The sequence below is a fragment of the Neopsephotus bourkii genome, unplaced genomic scaffold (assembly GCF_033783945.1).
Source record: "Neopsephotus bourkii isolate Nb327-2 ecotype Australia unplaced genomic scaffold, CSIRO-AGI_Nbou_v1 NB_1749, whole genome shotgun sequence".
Classification (NCBI taxonomy): domain Eukaryota; kingdom Metazoa; phylum Chordata; class Aves; order Psittaciformes; family Psittacidae; genus Neopsephotus; species Neopsephotus bourkii.
Window position 1 is genome coordinate 3139257 of NW_026902223.1, and position 25948 is coordinate 3165204.

The window sequence follows — 25948 nt, forward strand, 5'->3', positions numbered from 1 at the left end:
GGGTTAATTCATCCGACAGCTTCTTCCTCCTGATGGTTTCCCCACCAGTTAGGAATTCAGTTGTCTGATTTTGTGCTGAGGCATCCCTGGTGCTCCTCACCGTGTGCCTGCTCTGCTGCAGCACAGCAAGGAGTGGGTGTCAGCCTGACACTCCGTTCTTACAGCACCTCTCGCAAGCCTTCAGGCACTCCACAACCATCTCGATGTCTCTGCAAGATAAGGGCCTCTGAAAACAGGGATCTTAGAAACTGATATTTAGCTGCAGGGAAAATGAGTCCTGCCTGGATCATGGGGTGACCGGGTCAGAATTCCCATTCTCCTGACCTTACATACATCCTACACCCCCCATGTTGCAGAGCGTGCATGTCTGTAGCTCTCTGCCTTCCCAAAGCACTATGAAAATACATGGTATGTGCATCTCATGATCATGGGGAGAACATTTTTCCTTTTAGAGGGGAGGGGATTGGAGATTGAGAGTTTTGTAATCAAGAAACTGAATGCCTCCTTTAACAAGAGCTCCATTTGGGTTATTATAGTGCGGTATTTCAGGCATTTATTGTAAGGCCATGTGAGAAGATTGTATCTTTGAAAGATATTGAATATTTAAAACCACTGTTCTAACATGTTCTGAATTCTTGGGGGACAGATTAATAACTTCAAGCTAAAATATTTCAAAATAAGAAAGTTATATTCCAATGAGGGTTTTTGCCTGCTTAAAATAACCCAGCTGTGAAACTGGAAGTATGTGGTACTGAGTGTTCTTTGTTCAGAGTTTAAAAATACTTCAAAACCCCAGAGATCGGGAAGCAGATGTCTGTGCTTCAGGATTCATGAGGCCCCAACAATGGGAGTATCTCATTGTCAGCATACTGATTTCATGTTTATGTGGCACCCATTTATTCAAGGAGAAGTTGCTTTTTCCCACTGGTTAAAGAACAGTTTTTAGAGATTGGGAGGTTGGTGGTAGGGGTTTTGTTCTTTGTGCTTGGCATCATCACTGCTCCGTTCTTAGATACATAACAGGCTTCTCAACCTTTGTATGTTAAGGTTGTTTCCAAACATTAAAACCAGTGGAAATCATTTTGAGATCTGCCTGGAGTCACACAAGATCCATGGAGGTTCACTAGCAGGCCCAGTATGTGTTAGGCTCTGCTGCTGACTCAGTGTGCACTAGAAATGGTAGTTGCCTGATCTGATGTTGGACTTTGTGCCCATGAGCCTGATCCGAGCCCGGTGCATTCCCTGTATGTGTTGCATATCCACCATCACGCAGCATAAGGAGCTCAAGAAATGGCTCTACCCAAACCACTCTTCACAGTGTTCCATTAGTGTGACATCTCCAGGTTTTGTGTTTTTAATTTCACTGCCTTTACTGTTCTTTGTTCCTTTGTCACATATTTTCTCTACCAGTTCTAACGCTTCCAGTGACTCCATACAGATACCCCCTTTTTGAAGGAAGAGTTAGGTTTTCAAGTCGATATTGCAATTGTAACCTGCAGGGGATTGAGTTATTTATTACAAAATATAATCTATATTATAAATAATTACAGAATTATTACAGAATAATTTATTTATTTATTACAAAAATAAATTACCATTTCACTGGATTGACTTCTTATTCTAAGCGCTTCATGATGCTGTGGGCATGATAACTGGAAGGTAACATCTAAACACAAACACATGTTTAATTAAGGAGAGGTGTAGAAAGCTTTAGGGTAAAGATTTAACATTTAATGTTTCTTTTTCATTAACACCAGCATAATTAATACTTTCCTGTAGTGTTTTTCATCCATGGCTTTTGTTATTGTTCATTTATTAACATGCAGTTTGTGTAAAGAGAGTTATAATTGTGTGCATTAGCCTCTGGAGAGGAGGTTTTTAAACATGTAATCTCAAGAAACATCCAGTGTTAGTATTTCAGGCATTACTTCAGTCTGTGCATCCAACATTTCTTTATTTAACAGAGAATGCTTTGATTCGCAGTGTCTTTGCTTAGACAGAAGGGAGAATGTTATTCTGTTGTTTTTAATAGTTACTTGGTACAGTCTTGGAGCAGGATGAAAATAAATTATTATTTGTGTTAAATTAATGAGATGTAAATTTTTTCAGGGAAAGACTTGAGTGAATCTCAAGGAAAAGCAAGTAGTTGGGCATAAAGCAGTCTTGCTCATCTTCTGGTTCAGATCCCTTCCGCATGTTGGATGATGGGGCTGGTGGAGACCCCAGGGCAAAGCTGGTATCTCCTTCGCTGAGGTCTGGTGGCTGGTGGGGTCACAGATGAATGGGTACAGGTAGGGCATAGATGGGGGCTCGTGCTATAAACTGCAGGGTGGAAGCTGCAGCTTTATCCCGAGCACTGCTCAGGTATCTTTTAATCCCAAGGGGACCTGAGGGTATGTCATTTTTACCTACTGTTTGTTTTTGGGAAGGAAGCTTTTTCTGGGAATCAGCACAACATGTCCTAGAGGAGTAGGAGTGCACAAATATATGTCTCACTGAATACATGGTAGATTGACTTTATGTATTTGGCTCTGTGCTTTTGGGGGGTAATAATTTTACAGGAAGTGGATTGCTCATTCTCTGTACTGTGAAATCAGAGCTTTGTGTGAGTTACTGGCTCAGGAGGGAGCCTGCTTTCTGAACTCTTCCCAATATTGGCTATCAAATAAATACATTATATTGGGTGCTGATATTGTTTAAAACAGAAAACCCAGTCCTGCAATGTTTTATGTTTTAGGAGACACAAGAATATATCTACTGATAGCGCATGTTGGGTCTGAGACCTGTTGGCACACTAAAAAAGAAAGTATAAATGTTCAGGCCAGCAAGAAGGTTGAGCTGCATCTAGAGGAGAAATCAGACATGTGGTACGTATATTGACAGAGTAGCTGGTAGTAGAGGAAAAATGATAGGCTAAATGATGGGATAAGTCACTCATGCAGTTTTAAATCCATACTTGATTAGCTTCTGTCACCATCCATAGGCCAGCAGCACAGATGAATGTGAGACATCTGAAGCACTGGCCAGAAGATGAAGTGCAGCAACATAGGCAGGTCATACATAATGGGAAAAAATAAGTGCAGAGCTGTTGGACTTGAAGTTAATATCTCACAACTGGGCATACTGCTTGAATTTTACTGTTGGAGCACTTGAGAATTGCTGCTGTTGCAGTGATTTGTTGGGTGAGACTTCAGTTGTTTGTTCTGTGTTACATAAAACGCAGTATAATACAAAAAGTAATAATGAGAGAGGAGAAAATCTAGTTTCTATATTTAGTCTGTGAAATCAGTAGCTCAGTGGGCTTAGTTGCACAGATCAATCTCTTACTTGATCAGACCTGTTGTGATTCTTTCTCTTCTCTTAGTTGTAGGTATTTAGTAGTTTGCTGATGGACAGGACTGCCAATTGCATATGGTAAAATCTCTGGACAGTAGTTCCATGCCTTTGGAATGAAATTATTTTGTAATTGATTAAGAAAAGAAAGTGGGAAACCATTTTTTTTTTTTGCATTTATTAAATTTATTTCTGGGGTTCTAGAACAGCAGTTACTTGAAAAACCCTAAAAACCCCTCCTGGCACTGCTGGGAAAGCTTCTGCTCAGAGAATCAGATGTGGCATGTCAAAAACCAGGTTTATTGCAACCTCTGAAGCTGCCCAGATGACACTAAGGAAGGTTTGCACCATGTCTGGCATTAGCTAATGAGTTAACTGAATTGTGCTGAACTGAGTTGTGCTGCTTTCTGTAGGACAATAGATTTTGGAGCATCATGTGGTCGACAGGCTCAAAACTTACTCAATCTCCAAAAACCCTATTTAGAAAAATGTTATTACTCGGATAGTGAAAATCGCTAAATACTTGAATATAACTTTACAAATAGATCATCTAATACAGGGATGAGAAGGGTCTGGTTGTTTTGGGTGCTGGTCCGTTGTAAGGAAGAATATGAGCTCAGCATAGAGCTGTGTTTCTACTCTGGGTACTTAAATTGGTATTAAGCTGTGCTAAAAGCTTTCCTTTTAGCGCTGTGCTGCTCCTGCAGAGCAGCCTCATTTGTTGTGCCTGACATGAGCTATGGAAAACATAAAAATAATACAACAAGACCTTGCTCTGTCATGCTTAAAGGAGCCGTGGGAGTTGAATGGAATGAGACTTGATAAATTAATGATGTTAAGTGCTGCGGGAAAATGGAGAAGTGATGAATGTAAGTAGAGAGGTGCCAATCTTTAATACTGTGATTGACGAGCGGGGCACACAGGTAATTGCAGAAACTCTGGGCAAGGATATAAGGCAATGAATGAGTTTAAAGCTGTTGGTGAATTTGGGACTAACAGTAACTGTGGATAATAGAGACATATATTTTAAGAGCATGTTTACTTTAGGGAAGATCATAGTATTTTATAAATATTTAACACATTATTATTGCAGGTTTTTATCTTGTAACCATGGGTTTTGTTTTACTTCACGTCCAATTTGATTTTATTTTTCTAACTGACATATTTCTGGTTTTCAATTAATATTTTTTTTTTCCTAAATAATGCATTTTTATAGATTTCTGTGTCGGATTCAGTCAGTCAATCAGCTCTGGGTTTTTTTGTGGAGTCTTTCACCTTGCTCATGATAACCAGGGGCAAGTTGTTTAATGTTAAGTTGAAGCCTATTGCAGTGCTGCATGTTGATGGGGGGAGAGTGTTAAGGCATAGCTTTGTCATTGCCCATTGCAACACACTGTTACGAGGCATTATAGCTGGGCATTAATCTCATAAAGGGCAATGTAAAGTGTTCCAACTAAAATGTAAGTAGCATTAGCACTCAGACAGGCTCTTAACTTAACATTATGTCCAGAATATGGGGAAGAGGTTAAGATGTTCATTTTATCTGAGAAAGTGTAATATATTTTTGTGCTATGTGCGTTTTATTTGCACAACTGCTCCATGAATTTGGTGGAAGTGCTGTATTTCAGATTAGGATTTTAGGAGCTGTATGAGGCTTTTCCTGTATCTTCATCTGTTCTGTCCCCTCCACTTGATGAAGTTTACAGATTTCCTGCAGATAAAGCATTTAGTGTAAATCTGAATTGCTTTCTATCAAAATCAAAGGCCCAGTGAAGAGCAGAGTACGAAAGATGGTTTTTCCTGAGTGTAAAGTCCTCAGTGTAAACTGTAGCAGAGGCATTTGTTTTTTGTATTAAGCAACTCCATACTAATTGCATGATATTGCCATCTAGTAACTTAGATTATAGCCATTGTAAAAGCATTATCTGAAACCATTTGTTTTCTTTTAAATGTGAAAGTTCATCTGGAGGACATCAGTTATTGTCCTCTTGGCTTTGTTGCGTTTCATGGTGAGGAGAGGTTTTCTGTGATTTCTTAAGGAGCCATAATGTAATTTCTGGCTGCCAATTCATAAATACTTGGTTTGCAATCAAGTTGTTCCATGTTTTGCACTTGGCGTAGTCCATTATGGAAGGATTTTTCTTCCTAAATTTTATGTTTTGATTTATCTTCAAGTAAAAAAAACACTTTGAATGTCATTCAGCTTCTTCTTGATAGACTACAAGCGCCTAAATCATTGCCAAGATGGCCACAACAGAGGAAAGACATGCATCTCACTGACAGCATTAATTTTGGTGTGATTCTGCAGGCCCATCGCTTGACCAGTGCCAGCAAAACTGGGTTTCAGAGATTTATTTTTCCTTCCTTTCTTTGCTCCTCGTGTCAATCCTCAGCATGTTTATCATATCAGGTCTTTCAGCAGGATTAATATTGTGCAATTCCATTTGTTCCTGGGATTAATTTTAATGATTGCTTTTGTTGCAGCCTTACAAAGGCTTAGCCTACCAGCCTATGTTAGTAAAAGCCTATGCTAATATGTGTACTGGGATTACAGGGGAAGAGTGGTTTCTCTTCTTTTTCTTTATGAACATTGCATTACTTGCAGATGAGGAAAAATGCACTTATTCTGCTGCAGTTTTCATAGATGCCTGGTTGGTAATCCCTGACTAAACATAGCACTGTAATACCTTTTACAAATACATCTGTATCTCTCCAATTGTTCCATTTCCCCCATAGCAGTCTCAGTCTGCAGAGCTCCTGGCTAAAGAGTGTGGCTCAGTGGTACATGATGCAGTGAGCAGACAAGGATCCAGCCTGACTTGCCTCATGTTGGCACGTTAATTACAGTGTAATCATTGCAGGGAAGTGCCAGTACGTGATTTTGACTGCATTTTGTAAAACCAGGATAGAGCCAAAAGGGCACAAATTTTATCCCTTTGTTAAGAGAATGAAAAAAAAAACAAAAACCTATTTATTTAATTTTTGCTCCTTCCTTTTTGTCTGTTGCTCTCAGATACACATTTTCTGTATAAAATGGAACTAGTATTACTCAAGAGGATGAACCTGACTAGCAATATGTAAGATACCATTAATTTATACTGTCTGGGAACTTTCATGCCAAAGGACAGAGGAAAGAGGAATGTATGCAGAAGAAACCTGTAAATTGAAGAACACTTACAATCAGTGCCATAGAGTAGGCTTGTTTGAAAGTTTGGCCTTGGTTTGTTAGTTTAGGTACCAGTTACAAGGAGGACATAATATTTACAGGTCTTCTCATTGTCTAGTATAGATATTGACTGCAGTGCTTTCTATGGCTATGAAATCTTCATAGTTGGAGGCTTTACTAAGGAATGTTCTTGCCCACAAGTGATTTTGGAGAAATAAAAGGTAGGAGTCTGAACTCATCTTCCCTTCGTTGGGAGTGCTCTGCCAGCAGAACACTTCTGTGCAGGCTTTCTTCCAAATGCAGAGCCTTCAGTGTAATCTGGGAAGCTCTTTTGCCATCAGCAGCCTTGGGGAAAATGCTCATTAAAGAAGAAGGAAAAATGCTTGTCACTGAAGCTGGTGTGCATGGATGGTCTCAGGGTGGGCATAGCAAGGAGATGGTGTTGCAGTCGTACTGAATGGTTTGGTGAGGGCTTTCTGTGTTTTTTCCTTGATTTGAACAGTGCAGAGTTAATTGCCAGATATTAAATATTTATGGATTTTATTATTATGCATTGCTAAATGTTGTAAGGACTTTTCCTGATGCTGCAAAGCAGCTGAGACTCATTCAGCCTTAGGACAAAGCGGAGGTGGCTGTCATGGGGAAATTCTCCTTTCAGGGCTTCAAGCACTGGAGCTCACCCTTCTAATGCGATTCCAACAGTCCTTACCGTGTTCAGATTCTTTGATTAGCAAACCTCAAAAGGGTCAAATTCTCCCCAAGGGACAGAGAATTTGTGTCAGTTCTTGTTTTTAACCTAAGTGTGCTCTCAACTGTGGTCGCAATGAAGCACCTTTCTCTGCAAGTAGTTCTCATTTTAAATGGCAAATAGCACTGCCAAATGTTGGAGGATCAGGAGGCAGTGCTAAAAGCCTGGCATTCTTTCAGGGGTTTATTGTGTGCCACTAACTTTTCCTTCGAGTTTCACTATTGTTTTCTGAATTTTTGATCAGCTAATAAATAACAGCCGTGGAAAAACAGTGTGGATCAGACAGCTTGGCTGTGATCTCCACCATTGTAAGGTCAGGGTTTGAGCACAAAAGCTATTGTCAGAACATACTGCACATTCAGTCTTAGCTGCCTATTTATATGGTTTTTAGCTTTGCTTGGAGGAGTAGGATTGGTGACTTTTCCAAAAGAGAAGATACTTCACTATAGAAAAGATACCAAATACCCTATCAATACTAATGAGTCCAATGTCTTTATATTCCTTAGTCTGCAAAATTTAATGTGTTTGAATTACTTTATAGTTATTACAGAAAGTTATTACTGTATAGAAGGGTTATATAGACATATGGAAAAACATCTGTTCAAGGCATAAATAGTGTTTCAGAGGTTATATGTAAATGTAAAAGACCATTCAATGACACTGTGAATTAGTATCTACTGTGATATGATTCTGGCTGTGATTTCTTAAAAGCAGCGTTCTTCACCTTGAGGTGTAGATCTTGAGATAAACATATTTCAATCAAATCCTTCAGTTGTTAATAGAATTTATACCTGCAGTCATTCATGGAGTTTTTGTCTCTGGAGAACAAAACCCTGCCCATGTTGTGCAGTGACAGCCTGGTTCACAGGTACAAGCTTCCATCCTTCTGGAAAGACAGAGCTGAGATGGAGAACAAAAATGAAAGGGTATGTTTAAATTATGCATATTTTGCCTTCCTGCCTGCCTTTCTTTTTTTTGTGTGTGGTTAACCACTGTATAAAATATCAGGCAAAAATGAATTATTCAGTGAGGAACTTTGAAGACAATTTGCTTGGGTGTTTCAGATTCGTGTCTGTCTCTAATAAAGTTGTCAAATGAGGAGCAGGAGGACACCCCGCAAGTTCTTGCACGAGGAAGCTGTTGAGTGATGAAATTCTGACTGAGTTTGAACCCAAAACTTCTCTGACTTTTCAGAAATCACCGTTCCTGGTTTTGTGCACCGTCAGCACAGTTTTGCCGTGGAATCATAGAATAGTTAGGGTTGGAAAAGGGTCTTAAGATCATCTAGTTCCAGCCCCCATTATAGCAAAATAAGCAGATACCCAATTCTGTAATGGATAGCATAGTATATTAATGTATTTATTAGCATGTATGTGATTTTTTAAAATGTAGGTAAAGAAAAGGAACAAAAGGTTGTTCTTTACAAATTACAGAATGCAAGTATACCATTGGCCTGGCATTTAAGTGAGCTCTTGAGCTGTGACACAAGGAACTGAATAAAGCGATGACAAGTACATACTTCTTGCACTGTGGCTTTTGTCATGGCTGCAAGGCTTCGTTGCAACTCTGATTTTCCTCCTATATGTATGTGCCTTTCCACAGCTGTTGAGCTTCATCGTGCCATCTTTCTTGAAGTGATATTCCATAGGTTTATAGATATCTATAGAATGCTGCCCTGGATTGCAGTATTCTGCATGTGAACTGGTTTTGCGTTGGAGATTTTGGGGTCTGTGATGAGAGGGACACACAGATGTTAGCATTTAAATTAAATCCCTTTTAAACTCTGTAGAGAATACAGAAAACTCTTCCAAAGGATGACTGAGCGTATACAAGAGGTATCTTTTACTTTGCCAGTACTTAACCTGAAGGTAAAGATAGAGATGCAGCTCTAGAATGTGTGATAACCCAGGACAGACAAACTTCTCCTTGGATTTCTTTTTCACCATTCAGGAAACACCCTCCTGCAGTGCCTGGTGTTGAACAAATCTGTACAGAAGTTAGTGGGGTTGGCCTTAGATTTTGAAGCATATGTTAATGTATATGGATGTTACATTTTCCGTTTGGTAGCAGTACATCCAGACATACAAATGTCTTTACTTAGAAGTAGACTGAAGTGTACAGATGCTGCAGTGGGAGGTGGGAAGGAGACACGGTGCCGTGTAAATAAGGGTAAGGGTTTGGTGCCGCCGTGCAAGGTGTGCATTCATGAATTGGTGGGTTCTTCTGGTAGCATTCACCATTTTAGACGGGAAAGCAGAGTTCTGCTCTGTGAGGAGGAGTGGGAAATGGAAACCAGTTATTATCCAGGGCCTCGCATATTGAAGAAGCTTAGAGGCAAGAATAGTAGCTTCCAAGCTGCGTTCATCACCTACGCTCGCAGTGCCGCCGCTACTTTACTCTGAGCCATTTGCAAATCAGTGTATCTTTCTGGGCTCAGATCTGTCACTTAATAGTTGCAGAGACCTTCATTCAAACCACGTTAGCCAGAACTAACTGTGGGCACATCTGGCTTTACACATAAAAGCTTGAGTTTGTTTCGGTTTTGCAGTTGTCAGCAGCCAAGAAGTTTGGGCTCATGAAGATGCTCCCTTAATTCTTACCGTGCTAACAGTGAACTTGACTTATGGCTGCCTTAGCTTCTGAAAGGGGGTTTGTTGTTGCCATTTTCCCCTTTATTCTTGGATAAATATGTACCCCTCTCCTGCTTTTACAGCAAAGCCAGGGCACGTTAGATGAGATTAATTTTCAGCCTTTATCTCATCTCATCTCTCTTTAATGAGTGAAGTGATAGTGTAAGCTTCAGCTGAGGATAATGGGAAAACAGATTTAATTCTATCATTTTATTGTGCACAAATGTATTAATGTAGAATAATCGTTGTGCAACCTGGTGTCACACGGTCCAGTGACAATGACATCCTGTATCACGGTCATGATGCACTACATCCAGCCACATTTCAGCTCCATTGAAAGGCACAGAAACTGCCGTGTAACTTTAATACTAAACAATTCAGCATATTGTACTTATCAGGAAGTAGCAAAATTCTTTTATATAACAGGAAATTATTTAAATTACTTCCATTTGATCAATGTTAAACTATATATTGTAAAATGTATTCTAGGTGTAAAGAATACTGTGCATTGAAAAGTGTCTGTCTTCCAAATCAATAAATGTCTAAATAATAAAAGTAATACATGATACGAGGTTTTTAAGCTGTGCCTCTGTCTTTCTAGTACTCGTTTTGAATCCAGATCCCTGGATTCAGTCTTTATTGAAATGATTCATTCACTGTAACATGGAGTTGTATCTGAAAGAGAATCTTGCTCCATTTTTTCCTAGTCATGAATCAGTTTCCGACAGGATCTTTCGTTTATGTGCTTTCTGTAATTATACTGCAGTTTCTTCATTAAAAAGCAATGAAGAAAAAATTGCCAGTAAACAGCAAGCCCCTCTGGAATTTAACTGTTCTTACAGTAATTAGGAAATCACAAATCCCTGGGAGTTCAGGCATGCAGACCTTTCTCCATTTGCCGACTCAAATCAGTCCTCTTCTATACAAGCAGAACATGAACAAAAGGCAGCAATCAGAATCAGTTGATTCAATGGCCACCTGTTTTGTTTAATTAAAGCTAGTAATTCAGTGTGAATTCCAGGAGGGGACTGAAAACTCTGCCTTGGAATCATTTCTGATTGTGGTCAAGTTGTCCCCTTCAGTAGAAGCATAGGGAAGGAAAATGTTCATTGATAAGCATCAATATTAAATATGATTTTTTTCTGTCTGTGCACTTTCTTATTTCTCTTCAGAGTAATAAAGAATAACAGTGGTTTTAGTACCAGTGATGGGAAAACAGATTATTGCTGTTGTTACTTTTGGTTGGGGTTTGTCATTTGTTATCATGAAAGACTTTTGTTTTACAGAGCCTGAGAATCAGTCTTCATTTCAGAATGCAGTTCCAGCCCTTGAACCCATAGATGAATTGGCTGTGTTTGGAACTCGCTGTTCTGCTGCTGCTTTCCGCTGTGCTTGCATGGGTCTGAAGCAGCACAGCAGGGTTTGCACAGCACTCTGTGGTGTCTGTGCAGCAGCTCAGGGCTCTCCTTACCACTGAAATCCATAATGAAAAGAGCCTGCGTCTTCTCTTCTCCATCGCCTCCTTGTACAGTCTTAGAGCCTAATTTACATACATTTTATTACCTATATTTTTGCTTAGTCTTTGTTTTCTTATCTCACCACTTCTTTTGTTACTATAGAGTTGAATGCAGCTCTGTGGCATTCTCTTAACAGCTACTAGTATGTTAAGATGTGCATATGGTTTCTCATTCTGCAGATGCTGGTGGGTGAATGCTTTCTCAGAGTTGTTCCTCAGAGTCACTCCAGACAGTCAAACTCCAAATCCTGCCTGGAGGGTGGGAATCCTGGAAAGAGTCAGTCTGTAATTCCTTGCCAAGTGGGAAAGCTGGGTTGGGTCATTCCTCTGCTTAATTGCAGGAAGGCACGTTTAGCAGCTATATGTCAACATGTAGAAGGCTTTTGGAGTGCTTGGCAGGTAGATTTGGAGCTCAACGGAGTCTTGGGATGGGGAGGAGTAACCCATGAGTCGCTGCAGAACGCAGCCCATCAGTAGTTGGCCCTGCTTTAAGCCAAGCATTGGGCTCGCTGGTCTCCAGAGGTCCTGCCAGCCTCAGCCCTTGTGGTGTGTTTTTGATTCCTCAGGCAGTAGAAGTCTCACCTGTTATTGTACTTTACTCAAAGCAATAAAAGGTCCCCACATTGGCAGCTGTGGGACAGGAAAAGTCAAACAAACTTTAAGCATTTGTACATTTTGTAATAAAAAGTGATATGATCTTAGTCATTCCCAAGAGTCTCAGATTCTCTTTGCTTTCCCTTTCCCATGTATGCAGCTTCATTCAGTCAGGGAAGAGCAAAGCTGGTGAGCAGTTAAACAATGACTTTTTGCTGTTTCTTACTTCTGGGCTCATAGAAGCTATACTTTAAGCCCTGGAAGTTATTTCAGTGCAAGCATTCCTCGAGGTTGAAGCTGCTTTCTCAAATGAAGATGCACATTACCAACCAATTTTTGTTATCTCTACAGGAAAATGAATAGGAAAGTGAAGAAAGTTGCTCAGACATGGTATCTGAATGGGGACTTAGATATTGTAGTTGCTGTTTGGAAGGTGTTTAGAAAAGCTAAAGTCTGAAGTGGAGTGTGAAGGCTTTGATAAATGAAATGGAAGTTTGCCTGAGGACAGCGTGGGTTGAATGTGGGGTTTGGCTTCATACAGAGAAAAACATGCTAGGTTCTTAACTGTGTTTTATTAACTTGGTATTCACTTGGGGAAATTAAAGCTGTTTTAAGGAAAATACACGTGGCACAAATTGCAGTGGTTTCATTGATCTGCTAGAGCAGCACCCCTCACAATCAATACTTTAAAGACATCTGGAGGGGAACTAAGAAAGATGCAGGATTCAGTGTTTCCATCACAGTAGGAAATGTCTAAAGGTTGTTGTGTATTAACGCGAGGCAAACAGACCTGCCAGTCTTCCAGGGCTTTTCTGTTCGTAAAGAGGGATGTTGATCTCATCTCTCGTATAACAATTTGTATATGGTTTTTGCATATATTTAAGGTATTGCCTCCCTTTCTGTTTTCAGCAGAAGTTCAAAGTTCATACCATAATTTATGCCAGAAATTACTTTTTCTTTCACCTAAGTGAAGGGATTAGGGATGTTTTCACTTTATTTTTCCTTTCCACCTTTTCAACTAGTAAATAAATGTATTTGTAAGCATTTGGTTGGGGATGAAGAACACTCCTGTGATTCTGTCATGGAGGTAGGAAATGGAAAACTGGATGTATTTGCATTTATTTACACAGGATTGTTCTTTGCTGTTGTAAGCCCTGCTGCAACCTTTGGACCTTCCGGGTCATCTGCTGCAGAACTCCTCCAAGTTATTTTTGTAATGGAAAATAGAATTTTCTGTTTCTCCCAGCATATTTTTGCACTCGCGCTTCTGCATTTTCTGCTTCTCAGTGCTCCCCAGAAGAGCTCAGAAATGAAAAAACCCAAACGAACACCTTTCACCAACTATAGGCAGTTTAATAAGAAAACCAATCTTACATCCTAATGCCTTGTTAATGTATGTGCGTTGCATTAATGACTGAAAACAGTCATTATTTCCCCTACCTTTATCGCTGGCACAGACTCTGGCACTGACAGATCAGCTTTGCAATGTTGATTTAAATCCCTTCCAAAAACCCCACCAGTTCTGGCTGTGTCACCCTGAAGTTGCTGAATTAAAGACAAGATCTGTACAGTTTCAGAGGATTTGGTCTCAGCTACATGGGTCTGGTGACAGTTACTGGTACTATCAAGGTGCACACTATTGATGGGACTTTAACAAGTCATAATATGATGCTGCTTTGTATATCAAATCTCCGCTAATGCAACCTCACACAAAGTGAGCGTTTGGATATGTTATACTTCAAAGCAACGTGATGATTTAATGCCTGCAAAATTATAGCCGGTTCAATGTTGCTATCAAGAGGAATAAAATTATAACCCAAAGAGAGCTTTTAGAAGCTATTCAGCAGTATAACACTCATAAGCTGTTTTGTAGCGTGTTAAAGCACAGTTTGACGTGTGCTGGTGGTTAACCATGCACTTTCAATTACTGAACACCCCCGTCTTTGAGCCAGAAAAATGATGGAATGGTTCCTCGCAGGGGGGTGCTTTCTATTGCTGCTCAATAAAGGAAATGGATTCATTTTAGCTAAACAAAGACAAAAAGCAGGGGTGGTGGCACTGCTGCTGCAGGGGGGCAAGATGGAGTTGGATGGGAAGGCATGGAGTGACAAACGTTTGGGTCTGGTGAGATGCCTCTGTGTTCTTCTGCTTCCCTCTGCTGGAGTGTGGCAGGATTCCTGCCCATCTCCTGGCCAGGCTCTGGAGCAAATCTGAACCTCTTTTAATGGGTGCAGAGCCCATTAACTGAGCCAGTCACTTCTGCAAACTCATTTATTTATGTTTTAAAGCTTTCTGCTCTGTTTTCAGTGTTCTTTCTATAGGTCCATGTAGCACAAGTCTGTGCAACACAGATCTGGTCCGTGCAATTGTGTGGCCGCCTCTCTCTGCATGAGCATGTCTCAGCTTTGAGGCTAATGACTAATATTTTGATTTTTCCAGAGCTGATGGGGTTTAGAAGACTGTTTGCTATTCATCTTTATAGGGATGCTGCACCCATGCATGTCACTACAGGCTCTGAAAACTCTGTTGTACTGCAGGCAAATTGCAGAGCACTGGCTAGATTTCTGCCAATTTAAAGGTTTTCCAAAGGCAAATATTTAAATGTCTGTAATACTGATTTGCTCCTTTCCCATTTAATGGTATATTGCGTTCAATTCTGCACACAAAAATGGGGGGTTGTCTTCATAACAGCAAAGAATTCACATTTTAGCATGAAAATAACATGCATTTTAATAGAACATATCATTCATCACTTAACAAGTGCTTCCCCATTGCTTTCCCATTGCCACTTCTCCCTTCATAATTTTGATGGATTTTGGAAACAGAAGTGGGTTTTCCCTTTAGAGTTTCACGATTAATCTATGCCAAGTTTAGTGCAAAGTTCAGTTCTCTTGCAAATAGCAGCCACTATTTGGCAGTTCATCTGTCATATCCTGGCTTGGCTCCCTGTGTTTACTATGAAATATGACTGCCAGCAATGCTGAGGGAACTATTGAAAGTTTACATTGATTAAAAGGGGATATATGAAGACAATTTACAGGAGCTTACCTCTAACTCAGTTTACGACTAGCTGAAAAATACTAATGTCAAAGCTATTTCCTCAATAATCTGTGTAAGTCACTTATTGCATATTTAACACTGGGAAGTATTAAAACTACATTAACAACTAATAACTTAATTGCTGCTAATAATACAGGTGATTAGTACTGGCAGTGTAGTAATTATTAGTAATATAGTTATTTAAAGTGTAACCTATATGTTCAAAGGTAGTACTGTGTGTGAATAGCCCATGTTAATATAGAGAATGAGATGAAAAGGTTTTAACATCTCTGATGGATGTATAGCTATCTTTCTCTGTATGTTCTCAGACTTGCTTGCAAAATAACAATTGTTTTGTGTGCTTCAATTTACCAAAACAAAAAAAAAATCATAGGACTGAAGCAGAAAATAGGATTGATCCAACCCGATTTATTTATTCACATGCCTGGTTTTGCTTCATTGCTTTAGAATAATGCTCTTCCTGGTGTTTTGTGTTTACGTAGAGCTAAGTGCAGGAGTACATGGGCCCTTGCTTGCTGTTCTGGAGCGGGTACGATAGAGCTCTCCTTACATGTCACAACATTTTTAAGCCACAGGCACACCCCTGCTTAACTTAATGCCATGTATATTCCATTGATGGAAATGGAATTATCTGGAAGTGCTTGATACAATTTCAGTATAATACACAGGTTCCATGGATTTAGTAGACATTCATTATAATAATTTCCCATAGTTCTTTCCCCTCTGTGTCATTACTTCATAAATACCACTTATGTCAGATGTTAAACACAACTACAAAAGTCTGTTTATTCAGTATCACTCTTAGAAGCTGGGGGTCTGTCCTTCTCATCAGCAGCTGTGCTCACCAAATACTGGTTAAGTGTCTGTATTTATAAGGCAACAAGTCCCCTTATGTCTTCTAAATAAAACAATTTAAGGCAGAATTAACTTTGAAAATGGGTTCTGATTTGTCTGGAAGGCATATAGTCCGAGGCAATCCATCAGATAATCCTTCAGCAAAGCAATGTTCCCATGACCTGCACCACAAGACCCATTAGATACATCTTTAATAAATAACGAAACAGATGTTCTCCGGAGCATTGAATGTCATTCCATTTAGGTTAACTGTGTTTACAAAAGCAATATGGTTGTTACTAGTTTGCATGTCATATCTCAAGCTGCATAACCAACAGAGCTAGTGAAATAGTCTCCAATTGAATTCTTAATGTGAAGTGTTTACTTGCTCTCCTCTATACTGTATGTCTAATTTCTGGCTGTGCAGTGAAAAGCAATGCTCATAGCTTCCTCATTGCCAAAAAAAGTCACACAAAGAATACTGTCTGAAACAAGCAGAAAACCTTCACAAAGCATAATATGGCAAAATAGCAAATTCTGGAGGTAAGATTTTGCCTTCTTAGTCATATTTTTATGATAATTACTAGGAGAAGTTCCTAAATTTCTTGAGGAAGTTCTTATCCTAGAGGAATCTTTTCTGTGTGCAGAAAGAGTTGGCAGATTTTCCACTTTGTGTGACAGTCCCAATGCTTTGGATTTTTTGGAAAGCTTTTCTCAGCAGATGCAACTTGAAAAGTTACTTAATTTTTTAAGGCCATTTGATAATTCTGATATGAAGGTATATTAATATAAAATGTAAATAGAAGAAAAACCTTTTGATGTCTTGTTTTGAGGTTGTGGTTTTGTTCAAGATGTTTTAATGCAAGAAAGACCCAGCATTTCTTAATTTGCATGGTCTTTTCTGAAAAGAATGTGAGCAAGAATTGCTTTTAGTCCCCTATGAATGTTTTCTAATGAAGAAAAATGACTGCTCTTCCCAGCTCCTGATTGAGATTGTGCAGTGAGAGCTTGGACTAAAGTAGAGTTGGGGCTGAAATCGGTCATAATGGATACCAAAGTACAGCTGATGTGCCCAGGAGGACAGAGCTGTTGCACCCTGTGTTTGTGCAGTGTGCATCTCCGAGTGTTGGGAACAGGCTGTGGGAATCTGGTGTATGTGAAGTTCTGTGGCTGTGTATACATGGAATGAGGCTGCCATGGGTGAAGATACTGAAGATGTGATTTCTTCCTTTTATATAAATTTTAGCTTTCCAAAGGGGACCTCTATCACTGGAGAAAGAACAGATGTGTTTGGACATGTGGTACATATAAGTGATTTGGGTGTATTCCCTTTCACTGGTCCTAAATTAGAAACCATTTCCAAGCTGCTGGTGGCCTTAAAATGTCACTTTCAGTTGCCTTATTCAAAAATCAGATGGGAATAGCAGTCTGTAAGATACTTACTACAAATACTGGAATTTGTTCACTTTCATTTACAATAATATAGATTATAAATTGCAACATTTCAGATTGATCCCATCTTCCAGGTCCTGATTTGACAGCCACTTGACTGTATTTCTGATTAGCCCCTTGGCAGTTACTTCCCTCCTCTTCTGGTACAATTGGTGTCATCATTTCAGAATGGTGACAATGTCCAGTCAGTAAATGGGCGAATTTTAGTGAAGATGAATCACAGGACCAAGCCTGATGCAGTTCTGACATAGTCTTTCTTACAACACCAAAGCAAAGGAATCCCTTTCTGTTTTTTTCCCCTACAGGATCCCAGAAGCAAGCACAAATTTAAGATCCACACCTATGGGAGCCCGACCTTCTGTGACCATTGTGGGTCACTGCTTTATGGGCTTCTGCACCAAGGGATGAAATGTGACAGTAAGTGAAGATTTTTTGTGTTATCAAAAGGGTGTTTTAGAAAGTAAGTGGAAACAGTGGGTAACAGCTTCTCAGCTCTTTTCTGTGGAAAATACCATTTCAAATGTCAGCTATTTATAGTAATGTTACATTTCAAGTGGGTATTTCAGTACTGTAATAATACATTGATGAAAATCACCTGTGTTACTGAGAACACTGTGTATTCACTTTGATGTGGCTGAAGAGCCTTTGCCGTTCCCGTTTTGAGATAGCCTCTTTTTAGACTGGTCAGGGTGAATGTGCTGTTGAAGACTGAAATTGGAGTTCAGTTGGTAGCCAAGGTCCAATATTTCACTTTTGTTTCGTTCTTCTTGGAAGTCTCCTGCTAGAAAAATCAAATAATCAATTTAAACCTAGCTCCCATTGTTGCTGATGCTGGCACGAGTGCTCTGTTGTCTTAATTGTATTCCCAGCAAATCTTTATTCCATTTTCACTCATTTCCCTTGCGCTCCATTAAAGATACCTTTAGTTTTCTAAAGTAGATTATTTAATTCTCTGTTTCATTCGCTGTCTGCAAAGCCTAAGATGCGAACTAGCCATGTCCTTCAGTTGAAAATGTACAGCTGTAACCTGAAAGTCTTGCCAACAGTTAAGCACTGTAATCTTAACTTTCTCTTTGCTCGGTGTTTGCAGTGTAGTCATATTATTAGCTTCTCATGACTGTCTGAACTGCTTTTATATCCACAGCCTGTGATATGAACGTTCATAAGCAATGTGTAATAAACGTCCCAAGCCTCTGTGGCATGGATCACACAGAGAAACGAGGAAGGATTTATCTGAAAGCTGAAGTCAATGGTGACAAACTGGAAGTAACAGGTACACAACTTACTTGGGAATTTTGCAGATTTTTAAGTGTATAATACACAATATGGGCTTATGCACCTTTGTCACACCTCTGTGTATTAAAGCCAGTGATGGAGTATCTCCATTCAGAAGTGTGAGGATTTCATTCGACGTGGCCTTGAATCAAGAAGCTATGAACTGGTGTTCACAAAGGTAGACAAATGGAAGCTGTAGCAATAGCTTTAAAAACATAGGAATATTCATTAGAAATTAACTGGGATGTTGGTTTTCATGTAGAGAGCAGCCCAGTAGGATGGCTGCAGCTGGTCAGGAAGTTAGCCATCATCTTCAGAAGTACTCTGGGCTTTCATCAGCTGAGGAGTTGCTTCCTGCATTTCAGAGTATTTAATAAACAAAGGCAGCTTGGATTCAATCCCAAATATTACTGACAGTGAGTTATGATATGAAAAAAGAAATCGCCACATTCTGTAAAGTGAAGGTTACCCAGGTGGGAAGGAGGAAGAGAGGGGAGGAAAGAGAGGGTGGCAGTTCATTTCTCCCAGGATTTAGGAGTGAGCTTTGGTTGTGCACATCCCAGTGACCCATTCCAGCTCTGGAGTTCCAGAAGAAAGCTCTGGAAAATGTATTTTGTGAGATGAAGGATTGTTCTGTCCCCTAAAGAGACACGTGAAATGTTGTTTAACTCCAACAGGACTTCTTGTTCTGTGTCAGAAAGCGAAGTTCATTGCTCAGGGTCTGCATGAGGATTTGTATTTACAGCGTGTTACATTTGTTCTGTGTGTGCCTGCTTGTTTAGGTGGGGTCAGCTTCTAATGAATGTATCTGATACCTGAAATGTAAAGTTGGGAGTGAACTTTGTTTGATTTTACCTTTCTGTTGGACACAAATAATGCAAACAGTTTTCTTTGCCAGTCACATTGCAGTGTATTTACTCAAAGGGAGGCCACAGGGCAGGAGTTAGGATGGACAGAAGTTAAATAAGAGAGGCAATAACAACAAAATCTTCATTATTATTATTTTTTATAAGTGTAGGAGTAAGCCTGCAAAACAAATTCTAAAAGAGAAACCTGATTTTATTATGGCTCAAAATTTTAAGGACACATAAAATATGTGCTGTAGTAACTAGAACCAAAGTAAGTATGATCTTATGTAGGAAATGGACTAGAAGATGCTCATAAAACACAAATCATCAAAAGCTTTTACCTCAGGAGAGTGTGCTGGTTAGTGTGTGACCAGCACTGAAGGCCACAAACCTACATGTACACTGACACGTCTGCAAAACTGGTGCTGCAAGAGACTGAATTCAGTGTCCACACTGAAACAAGAGCAGGGTACCACTCCTGCATTTCTTCTGTGGGGAATGAGTCTCAATAGAGACCATAGCCATTGTAGCCAACAGAAAGGAAATCAGACCATCACAGTGAATTCTCAGAGCTCACAGAACCAGCACACTCCATGGCTTAGTTGTCTCTAAATCCAAACAGCTCCGCATTCTCCTGCCAGCCCTTGTAAAATGTAGAAATAGGATGCATGTTAGTTAGGGTCAGAGCAGATCCCAAATGGTACCTAATTGTAGCTTGACTTTCCTGATCGCTTCCTGTTGACGTAGGAGGGGTAAAGTTGTCCAAGGTACTGACTCTAACAGAAAGGTGGTTTCTGGAAGTAGCGAGGCATTTCATAGATGCTGATGCAGATTCTAAAAGTAATTGTACCATGATAGATGCTAATTCGAAACTCATCCACGTGACTAAATTTAGTGTTTGCATTATTTTAGGCTGCTTTGCAGCAAGGTTCTTAAATATGGCTTAAACTTCCTGCCATAATGCACATAATTTGACAAATAACACGTATTTATTTTCTGATGATTCCACAGGTTTATAGTCGGTTTAGGGGCAAAAACGTTTGTCACAAGTGTGTGGTACCAAGGCACTATAAAGCAATTACAGAAATAGGTATTCTTTCAGTTCACAGTTTTATTAGAGAAGATATTGGGTCGCATGGTTTACCCTTGGGTGCCATGGTTTAGTGTGAGGTATCCCTGCCCATGGCAGAGGGTTGGAACTGGATGATCTTAAGGTCCTTTCCAACCCTAACTATTCTATGATTCTATGTGAATGTGGTAAAATGGTTACAGGTATTTGGTAGGTTTCCTCCTGGAGCTCTTTTTGGTGCAGTTGGACTTGGCAAATGCTGTTACTTGTGTGCTTATAAATAAAGCATTTCCATCCTACAGTGAAGTAGGTTTCTGGACAACAAGAAAAACCATTTACTAGAACCTTGTTGTGTGTATAACCATTACAGTGCTCTTAAGTTCTTTTGGTTGAGGCTCGCCAGCTTTTCCAAGCTTTCAGAAAACTCCTTTAAATAAGAATGACAGTTGCCCTGAAAGGCAGATCCTTTTCTCCAACGAAAAACATATATACAGACTAAACCCACACAGGGGGAAGTTTCGGATACCTTTTGTGCATGTTTCACAGCAAATAAAATCAGTAGTTGGCAAGTAGTTCATGGACATATTCCTGTGCAAAGCATTTGAACTCCTTTTCTCCTAGTATGGGACTGCTAGAATAGGCTGTTCCCTGAGCTGCCAAGCACGACACCACTGCATTTAGCTTTGAGAAAGGAGGTGAATTAAACACCCAGGAGGGTGTATGAACAGCAGGAAAAATAATCAATGATTGGCTGTTTAGTTTGAGCCTTTGCCTGTATCTTTATCAAAGGAATTACTCTGTAGGTGTTGAAATCCTTCGGCTGAATTCCTTAATATCTGCTCTGCATCCTGTTTTGGTTGTTAATTAGCTCCTGCTGATTCAATCCTAGCCAGCCTTGATTGCATGCAAAACATTTGTGCTGCTAAATGGAGACCTGCCATTCTGGTTGGCATCTTGCAAATCACTTTGATGGGCAACTCAACCATCGCAGTCCCAGCCAGGGCACGCATCAGTGATGCAGCACCCATAACACCGCCTGCAAGATGTGCTCATTTAAGGAACACTTGCTTAATGCGTCATAATTTGGTTTCACTTCTGATTAATTGCTTTGAGGGTTTTGTGGCAGCTTTTGTTTCCAAAAAGGCCACAATAAACACACACAGAGTAAAACTGAGTGTTTTACTGATAAAATATTGGAAATAGGACTTGGTTTTTTCCTAGTGAATACTAGGGGAAAATCAAAATGGAGCACTGTCGAATGGAGCTGGCTATTGGTTCAGTCAGATTATCTGAAATACCCAAGTATTTAGGTAAGATTTGAATTGAGCTAATAGTGGGAATGATTCAGTCCTAGATGAAAACATAATGATTTCCAGTTTATAAGGGCAAATCCTCAATCTGGGTGCTTGAAGGTAGACATTCAGTCTTTTCTGTGTGAGAGTTACAGACTGCAGTGCTCTTCACAAGTATGAATTTTGTACAGGCACACTTTGCCAAACTTCATCATTCCAGGGCTAGTCAGTGTGCCTCATTCAGTGCTCATTTGTGTTGCAGTTCTTAAATAGCAGTGGTTTATTTTATAGCTGCTAGCTTGAGAGATACAGTGACTGTTAATAATTCATTGCACTTGCAGTAAATCAACATGGTGGTTCTCTTTTTATAGGAACACTCCTAAATGGCTTTTTTCTGAAATCACTGCATTCGTGACCCTTTCATGGGTTGGACTGAGTTGGGGATTTTGCTTTTAGGCAGAGTAAAGCAGTTTGGGGTATTTTTAGTCTATGCTTTTGCACTGAATTTTCTTCCTCCTCGTGTGCATTAGAAGTGTTGTCACTCTTCCATTTACTTCTTGACCCATCTGATAATTCAGAGCTCTTCCAATGAGTTGGCAGGTGGCTGAATCACAGTTTTGATTTCTCTTTTTTTAGTGAGTAAACAGTAACCTTTGTGAGAAAATAACCCCATCTGGCACTTGATGGGGATCCTAAAACTGTGACCTGGGAGCTGCTGGGAGTTGGATTTGGCAGGAGCTGACACTAAGGAGCTGGCCTCCTGACACAGGCACTGGTTTAGAGGCAGGGTGTTAGGGACTCACTGTCAGCTAATGCACCCTGCTTTTACATAAATGTTATTAAAATACATATATACACAGCCCAGAGTTTTTAGGGTTTTCAAAGTGTGTTTTCCCTAGCTGGAAGAATACAGAAGACCTGGTTTTATTCTTCACTGATGCTTCCGTTCTTTAAAAGAAGAGGAAACCTGGCAGCGACCCCGGCAGAGGTTGGGAGCACCGAACAGGCTCTCCGACAGTCATCTCCCTAGGAGTTCTGTGCTCCTCTCCATACATTTTTCACATCATTTGTGACTGCCTGGCTGCTGAGCTACCCTATGGCACTGCATGTTAATGTCCTGTCACACTGGTCACTGCAGGCAGCAGAGTGAAGAGCCTCTGCCCAAACAAGCTTGAGGGGAATTTGGGCACATTGCTGAATGCTTGTAAAGATGTTTCCTCAAAGGATCCCACACCACACACACAGACATAATTCTACTTATGATTGTCTAGGTCAGTATTAGTCTGTCTTTGTTAGCATTAATTTCATAATGTCCACAACTTTAAAAGGGAACATAGATGAATGTGCTGGCTGTTTGACCGGCTTTTAGTACCAAATACCTATAAAGTGGTCCCAAATAATGACTTGCATGAGGGAGGCATTTTTCACATCTCAAAAGTACAAATCTCATGGTTTATCTCACCAGTATCTGATCTCTTTTCTGGCATTCCCAGAACCTGCAGGGTCACTGCATTCATTACGGAAAGAGCTTTGCCTTTTACAAATGCCAACCCCGGCAGCAGCTAAAATCTTCCTGTTTCATTCATTAAATTCAATTTACCATAAAGAAATAGGCAGTGCGTAGCATTTAAAAGGAAGATTAGCATTTCAGAAATGGCCATCTGCATGCATAGAACAGATCTAACTAAAATGCTACATACTTATGTAGGAGTATAAACAGATAAGAGTTAAAATTTAATAGTCCAAATCCCTTTTCAGATGATTAGATATATCTTGTGTTAAGACTTGTGTTTTATTAAGTACCTGTCCTACCCAGTAGTACATTTTCTTTTATGGTGGTTAATTCTTGTAAAGGTAATCTTATAAAATACAGTTGCTCCTATGGGATTTCCAGTTGAAATCAAAGCTTGAGAGCCTTTTGCAGGCATCAAGTACTTATAAAGTACCATTAGAGATGGCTGTACGTTATTTTGTTAGTAAGAATCTGAATAAATACAGGGGAGTGAAGGATCCTGTAACATTGGTTCATTTCTCATCTTGTTCTAGGAAGGAAATTAATCACCTACTCTTGTGTGTAAATCACCTATGAAGGGCAGGAGTTCCAGTCATCTACATTCATTAGGCGATGGTCTCAGGAGGGATATTAAAAGACATTTTAGCTGCTAGGGGAGTAGTTATGGAATAGAGAAAAGTCTCATCTCTGAAGGGTCTCTTCTTGATGAAAACTGTATAGAAATTGGACACTGCCTGAAAAGCAGGATCTGTTTTGGAGCCAGTTGTACCAGAGTCACAGCCAGCTCCAGCAGGCAAGCATTCAGTCTGGATAAAATCAGATCACCTTAATAAAATCTTATAATAAATCTTCAGTGAAAGCTGAGCAGTTTTGGAGGCACCTTTGGATTTTGTGTTGGAAGAGTACAAGTGCACAGATAGGGAGATAGAGTATTTTCTGTAGTGGGTGAATCTTTTAAACTGTGTGTAAGGGGAGTGTGGTGGTGTACTGGGGAGAAAGTTCCTTGGTTGGGAATACTGTTATCCACCTAAGCAGTGCATGTAGTGGGCAGGTCACTGCAATCTGTGTCAAATTACTTAAGTAGTAAGACGTATGGAATAATTTACTAATGCTTTATTGTGGGAAGGCAGGAACTGCAGGATGTACTGGAGCTAACAGCCATCTCCATTGCTTTCATTTTGCTGGATAGTTTGCCAGAGAGACCATTCGAGATTTGAATCATCTTTTAAAAGCAGCTATTCATGTGTGATTGAGAGATTTCTGCTCATCTAAGTTGCCTGCAGGGAGTTAAAGGTTGGCAAGAAGTGGTTGCTGTGATTAGTAAACTGGTTTATTATCAACATTTGGGAATTCAGGAGAAAGGTAGCTGTGACTCACTTGAACTGAATAAACTCACGCTGTTGATAGTTCAGCTTTGTTATAGGGACAATAGCATTTATTTATTCATTCCCATGACTAAATTTGTTTGCTGGTATCACCAAAAGTTATAAACCCATAACTGCATGGGGCTCGCAACTTGTAACCTATAAGATCTCATGAAGGAAGTTCTGGGTTTGTCATCTGCACTCTGAGCTCCTCAAAATGCTGCCTGAATTTCTTCTCTGTACATAAAATGTCAGTTGTTCTCTACCAGCCCACTCTGTCTTATTTAGGTATTTATTTAAAGTACGGATGCCTAAGAACCAGCTCTGTATTTGCTTATGGCTTTAGACTATTCCTGGAAAAGTGGGCGTCCCAGTTTCAGGCATGGCTTCTGGACGGATACTGCTGGATATAAGTAGCACATACATAAGAACAGCCATAGGACAGTCATCAAATATTCTACATTTTCTGCTGAATCACCATCATGATGATGTCTTCTTTGGCCATGAGGAGGAAAATGGCACATTTTTCTCTATGACAAGTTGACAAATATTTCTGGTTTTCAGAAGGAAAACCTGGGCAATGTTGGATGTGTTCAAAACTTCAACATATACTTCTCTTTAATGTATTTTCATGAATGCTTTCTCAGTCCCTCTTAAGAGTAATCCGAGCAAAACGTTGGGAAATGTATCTTGTGCCAGCTACTTTGCTCAGTCATGGATAGTTATAACTTAATAGTTGTGACAGAAGACTGTCAAGTAGTAGTTTAAGTTTCACCCAAGTTACACTCCAAGTGATGCTGAACTGTATCTCACTTCAGCCATCTGCAAATTAGAGTGACATCTCTATCACAGTGTTGAGTTTAATTAACTGGTAATTATAGAGCAGTATGAGATTGCTTGCCATCATTACAGCTATAGCAGAATCCAGCCACAGTAAGTTGATGTATTTTCTTGGTGTTATTTTTCATTTCACTTTAAATGTCTTTATTTCTCATTTCACTTTTTGTGTTTCAACCACACACAAGAAGTAGTGCCTTTGGTGGGGAGGGGAAATCTCCTTCTCAGTCCTCTTAGAGAAGCCTGACCTATCCTGTTAAAAATAGGGTGCTCTTAAAGAGGTGGACCACATAGATGCTAATTCTTTATAAGCACTCTTTAGCACAAGTATCATCATGCTGTTTCCTCAAGAAAAGAAGTGCTAAGTCAGTTGAAGAAAGATGTCTAAGGGTACTAATTATGCAGACAAAAGTGCAA

The 25948-nt window shown here is 39.8% G+C and overlaps 1 protein-coding gene across 4 annotated transcripts in view; it reads left to right on the forward strand.

Moving 5' to 3' along the window:
* PRKCA (protein kinase C alpha) overlaps positions 1-25948 on the forward strand; it is a 161614-nt gene that overhangs the window by 87118 nt on the left and 48548 nt on the right. For all 4 annotated transcript variants that reach the window (XM_061377225.1, XM_061377222.1, XM_061377223.1 and 1 more), the window contains exons 4-5: positions 17639-17750; positions 18478-18606. In XM_061377225.1, the coding sequence (XP_061233209.1) occupies positions 17738-17750; positions 18478-18606 (142 nt within the window). In that variant the 5' untranslated portion in view covers positions 17639-17737. The remainder of the gene's footprint in view (positions 1-17638; positions 17751-18477; positions 18607-25948) is intronic.